This window comes from Rhinolophus hipposideros, assembly GCF_964194185.1.
Source record: "Rhinolophus hipposideros genome assembly, chromosome: 4".
NCBI classification, from domain to species: domain Eukaryota; kingdom Metazoa; phylum Chordata; class Mammalia; order Chiroptera; family Rhinolophidae; genus Rhinolophus; species Rhinolophus hipposideros.
Genome location: NC_138050.1, coordinates 66,155,088 through 66,161,087, shown reverse-complemented (window position 1 = coordinate 66,161,087; position 6,000 = coordinate 66,155,088). Strand labels below are relative to the sequence as shown.

At 40.4% G+C, this 6,000-nt stretch overlaps 1 protein-coding gene across 3 annotated transcripts in view; it reads left to right on the top strand.

Moving 5' to 3' along the window:
* The first annotated feature begins 304 nt into the window (after nucleotides 1-304).
* Nucleotides 305-6,000, top strand: part of GPR180 (G protein-coupled receptor 180) — a 28,869-nt gene continuing 23,173 nt past the window's right edge. Inside the window, exons 1-2 of one of the 3 annotated variants that reach the window (XM_081046803.1) lie at nucleotides 305-567; nucleotides 4,048-4,206. In XM_081046803.1, coding sequence (XP_080902929.1) covers nucleotides 423-567; nucleotides 4,048-4,206 — 304 coding nt within the window. In that variant the 5' untranslated portion in view covers nucleotides 305-422. Of the gene's footprint in view, nucleotides 568-2,601; nucleotides 2,627-4,047; nucleotides 4,207-6,000 lie in introns of those variants that run through there. The other 2 variants (XM_081046804.1, XM_081046805.1) reach the window with 2 other exon arrangements.

Sequence of the window (6,000 nt, the reverse complement as noted above, 5' to 3'; positions counted from 1 at the left end):
TCTTTCGGAATCCCACAGGCCTCTGAAAAGCCCTACGGGTTAATGCCGGCGCTTCCACGCACGCGCAGTGGCACCACTCCCTGGGATGACTAGGGCAATACTTTTTCCTTATCCTGAAGTAACATCCTCTAGATTCCCCATCAAAAAAAAAAAAAAAAAAAAAAAAAAAAAAGGGCGGGAACTAGCCAACAGGCCGGAGAATGATGGGACTCGCGCTGAGCACGTCCCGCCCATTTCACACTCTGATTGGTGAATATCCTTGGCTCGTGGCGGAGCGGCCCGCCTCATTGGCTGTCAGTCTCTTGGGGGCGGGTTCGCGACACGGGTCCTGCTCCTTCCTCCCCCTTCCCTAGCTGCCGACGTGGGACTGGCGGTCACTGGCGGTTAGAGGCCACAGCTTGGGTGCGGAGGGGCAGGCGGGGATGGGTGGGCTGCGGCTGCTGGCAGTGGCCCTCACCTGCTGCTGGTGGCCGCCGAGCAGCCAGGGTAAGACGTTGCGGGGCAGCTTCAGCAGCGCCGCGGCCCGAGACGCTCAGGGCCAGAGCATCGGTCAGTTCCAGTTCCACGGTAGGTGCGGGGGCGGGGAGAGGGACGAAGGCTGGTGGACATAAGCGATGGGCCGCGCCTCCCCGCCCTGTATGGAACACCTGGAGCCAGGCGGCCAGGCCGGGAATTTCACCCAGCTCATCTGGACTTCCAGCGTCGCCGGCAGCCCCTCCCCCACCGCAGCTCGCTGCAGTCGTGGGGATGCGCTTATTGCCAGCCCTGCTATTGCTGCTCCCTCCATCCTTGTCAGCATCCTCCCCCGCTGACGGACTGTATTCTGCACCCGAAGGACTGCCTCCCCAGCCTTCCCCATACAAATGTACAGATGACGGGACTGCTGTATTTTTCGACATCCTTCTTTCAGAGAAGCATCATTTGCTCACTTCTGTCTCAGCCTGATTATATACATTAAGGCACTGCAATTACGTGCGCATTTAAGTCCCGGAACGTAGATTTCCTGTGTGTGTTTTTTTTTTTTTTTTTGTAAGATCATGTAATAAAACCTACTTGCAGTGGAGAGGAAGCCAAGTAAAACACTTGAGAATCTAATCTAGTTGTCACTATTTGGTTCGCTACTACAGGAGTAGATTTAATGTGGACCATGAGGCCTAGAATTAACTTGACAGAAATGTATGTAAAGTGTGTCCTGGAAGCTTCATAATTTGTATCCTCTGTGGCCCTTCTGAAATTAGAACTGCATTTGATTCTTACCTTCTGGTCTCCTTCAAAAATCAATAATTCTTCAATGAATTAATTTACAGTTTATTCTAATTTTTGCTGTATTTGCATCCTCAAAATGTTTCTTGATACATGCTCTTGGTACACTCTTAATTTGGCTACTACTGTGTTTCAAATAATTATTTGCCTTTATGAGGTTAGGATCCTAAGTCATTAAGGCCTTTAGCATTGAAAGATGCAAGATCAGAATATTGTCCCAGAGAGGATGTTTAGAAGATAGCAGAAATCAGAAGCTATTTGGTGTGGGAAAGCAGTTTAAACTATTGGAAAATTACAGAATTGGTGGTTAAAGAGAGGGGAAACTGAATTTCTTTTTTTTAAATCCGTTTTTCAAAATAGCTGAGAAAAGGCGATGCAACTCAGTTTTACAAAAATCCAGTATGGAATAGACCTTGGGTGAATGAGATACAAACTCTAGAAACAGTTTTATTATTTTTTAGTTAACATACTCATTTTCTTAATCAACTGGCTATAAATATACTTTTGAGTATTGACAGTGAGCAGTTTCACTACAATAAATGGCACAATCGGGACAGTGCCAGAAAATCTGGGATGTATAGAAGCTGTGACATGGTAGTTATTACTCACGTCTAAAAGCGAGACTTAGATAATCCTGATATTTCATGATGATTACCTGGTAAACAGAGAAGCATGTAGTAAATCTGGATTTCTCAAGAAAATTTGAGGAATAGAGTTTTCCATGTGTTTTTTTTTCTCTGTCTCTATGTATATATGTGTGTGTGTGTGTGTGTGTGTGTGTGTATACAAAGTGCTATCCAACAATATGGTGAATGTTTAAATTTTAAAAATTATTACAGTAAAAGACACATTGCCATTAATCCCCCTCAAAATACTCCCCCTCACTTTGAACACACTTATCCCATCGTTCTTGCCACTTTCTGAAGCAGTTCTGGAAGTCCTCTTTCCTGAGTGTCTTTATTTGCGCTGTCGTGGCTGCGTTGATGTCCTGAATCATTTTGACTTTGGGGAAGAGCCAGAAGTTGCACCTTGCCAGATCCAGTGAATAAGGTGGGTAAGGACACAACCGTAATGTTTTTATTTGACAGAATTTGTTGTATACCAGAAGCAATGTGTGACACGGAGCATTGTCACAATAGAGGATAATTTATGGCACACTTTAAAACACACTTTCTCTCAACTGTAGCTCACACCCAACTGACTGCACTGAACGAGTTGAAACTTGTGACACACTGTTACTAAGGTTGAACGGGCCACTTCCCTTATTGAAGATCCCTGCCTTTCCATGGGATGGCACTCGGCAGCAGCATTCACCATATTTTGTGATCACAATGGAAAGGCTCCATGTCACACATCGCTTCTGGTACGGCAATTTCTGTCAAAAACATTACAGTGTGTCCTCATCCATCTTATTCACAAGATCTAGCACTGTGCAATTTCTCTCTCTTTTCCAAAGTCACAAAAGGAAAATGTTTTGAATCTACTCAGGACATTGGGGCAGCCACGACAGAGCAACTAAAGACGCTCACAAAAGAGGACTTCCAGAACTGCTTCAGAAAGTGGCAAGAACGATGGCATAAGTGTGTTCAAAGCGAGAGGGAGTATTTTGAGGGGGATTAATGGCAATGTGTCTTTTACTGTAATCATTTTTTTTTATTTAAACATTTACCATATTGTTTGATCACACAGAGTGTGATAGAGTGTGCAAAAAAAATATATACTCATTTTAAGAAAGGAAAGAACTGTATTAAAATTGTAATACTCATTATGTACCGATAACAAAAGATGAATACAAGTCATGTGTATACATTTTTTGGGCACCCACTGTATATATATATTTACCAATTATCAGTGCATTCGAATTCGGTAAGATAATAATAACCAAAACTATACCAAACTAATGAACTCTAATTCAGAATGAGATTTAAGATGTTAATAGGGTCTTAAAATCACTTTTAAGACTTGATAATTTATAATGTAATCAATTTATGTAGGAGACAGACATTCTTTGATACATATTATAAATGTAAATTATGTATTAAAGTGATAATTATAATCAAAGTGATAATTATAATAACAAAAATAGAAAACAACAGCAAAAAGAATAGAAAACCTTAAAATGAAAAATGCAAAAAACAGTCTCCTGCTTTACTTTTAACCAAGTCCGTTTCCATAGAGGCAACTATTTTTTGCCATTTATTTCTAGGTCTTAAATGTAGTTGGTGTGTGCAGCACGGCTCATTCTATAGTAGTCTTGCAACGTATATTCTGAAAGTTTTATTGTAAAAGTCATGTCAAATTTTGTGTCAGGTTAAATGTCTACCTCAGGATTAATGTAATTAAACTTTCTTGCTATTAGCTATGTTTATTTTTTACATTAAAAGTATAATTAAGCATTAACAGCCATGTTATATTAAAAAACAAAAGAAACAGGCAAGAAATTTCTATATATTATGAACAGATGTTAAAGACATGTGGCGTGGTTGTAAAATAAGGCAAAAATTTTATTATAGTAAAGGTCCAGATATAGGATATATTGCTGTTTATTCAGTGAAATGTCATTAGTTATCAGCTGAAGTATAAGGAAACAGCACACACTGATGAGCATAATTTCTTGTCTTGCTTCTGAATGGGATGTTCTTATATGATCTACCTAGTTAAGTGAGATTTAAGAAAAATTGTGTTCTTAAATTCCCATTTTGATAAATTGAGGTGTTGAATTGTCCTATCGCCTCACTTTTGTACAAGACCAAACTAGTTTGTAATTTTTGTTTTAATGTCCAGGTGACCATGCTCTTCTGTGTGTCAGAATCAACAACATAGCAGTAGCTATTGGAAAAGAAGCTAAACTCTACCTCTTCCAAGCCCAGGAATGGCTAACGCTTCAGGAAAGCAGTCATGGTTATACTTGTAGTGAAAAATTATCCAAAGCTCAGTTGACAAGTGAGTATATAATTTTTTCTTTGATTGTTAGATATGTTTTTTCCTCCTTAGTGTTGAAATACAGTGTTTACAAGCCAAGATGTTTCCTGACACAGCACACATCACACTGTGATGACACTTTGTCTAGTGTGTTTTAAACTGAAGTTTAAGGAAACGAACCTTTTCCTTGATCAAAAGATAAAATGCCTTTTTCCCCTCTTTATCATTCAAATTTTTTTAAAAATGTATGTGATAATTTATAAGGGCATATTTTCCCTCATTCATACTTCTTACAGGTCACATAATTCATACCAATATGGCAGACATATTTTGACCCAGTGGCAGCATAGAGTCAATGATAACATTTGTTAACTGCTTCTTAACTGTCAGCACTGAGCTAAAACTACAGCTGTATTATCTCAGTTAATTGTGTAATTTAGCCCATGTGATGCTGTTTTGCAACATGTTACTAGAACTCGGGATGTAGTCATATGATGACACAATATGTCATTTTGGGATGTGCCAGCCCCACATCATTTGTAAACCTTTAGGTCTGCCTCTAGACAGGCCCTACTTTCATTATCCTAGTTGTCTGAATCCTTGAGCTCTTCCATTCTCATCAACACTATCACATGCATTAGGGTGTTAGCCATCCAGAGTGAGTGTAGATATTTTTGATAGAGAAATGAAGAGCATGTGCCATGCTATCTGTTTTACTCTTGGAAGTTAGTTGGTTGTAGGAGACATTAGGATGTGAAGCCTCCATGAGAAAAAAATCAGAATTATCTCTCTCCCCTTTTTACCTGTATATTTCCCTTACCATGTTCTGCATATTGTGTCTCTGAATCTTCTTTTAGTCTAGTCACATAAAACACTGCCATTTCAAAACATCCAGTCTTCCTAGCCTTGGCAGTTCTCTGGTTCCCTCACAAGGCAGCTAGCTAGAATAGGGGGAAGGGTGAAGTCCCCAATCTTTGCCACCCATTGTGGGGATCTTTTATTTAGATTTGTGAGATGACATTGATAGTATGCAGAAGTCTGAATGAGTGGATTCAGATATCAAAGAGACAGTTACATAAACTATTTTACCTCAACCCTGAATTTCAGAACTTACCTGAGAAATTCATGCAAGTGCTCATTATCAGTTATCCTTTCTTTTCTATACCAAATTGCTCATCTAAGTGTTTCACGTGTATAAAAAGTTCTTGCCCATCCAAACCTGGTCTCTTCCAATATTCTCTGTTTTAGAAATTAGTGCCACCATCCTTCTAGTAAACAAGCTAGAAACCAAGGTGTCCTCCAACACTCCCCTCTTTGACCTCTGTATCCCCTTCCAACCTATAACTAAATTATCGCTAAATATCTTTTGAATTCACTAGTTTTCTTCATCTCTACCCCCATTATTGTTATTCTAGGTGGCCATAACCTCTTGCCTGAACTGCTGCAGTAGCTTCCTACCTGGCCCCTGTAGCCATGCTGACCCCCCGCTGTAAGCAGAGTAATCTTTCTGAACAGCGTATTTCATTATGTCACATTCACTTCCTCACCACACCCCTAAATACATCAGTGGTTTCCTCCTGCTCTGAGCACAGACAGGCCTCCTTAACCTGATCAGCAAAACCATCGTAGTCCAGTCATTGCTTAGCCCCCGGCCCCCAGCTTCATCTCACAAAGTTGTCCCCCTCCTGCCTCATTTTGTCTGGAGTGCCTGTTTTATTTTAGTGCTATCCTGAGCCTTTGCACAGGCTTTTCCTCTACTTGTCCTTCCTTCCCCTCATTGGCTCTTCCCTCCACTACATTATCACTTGTGTTTTT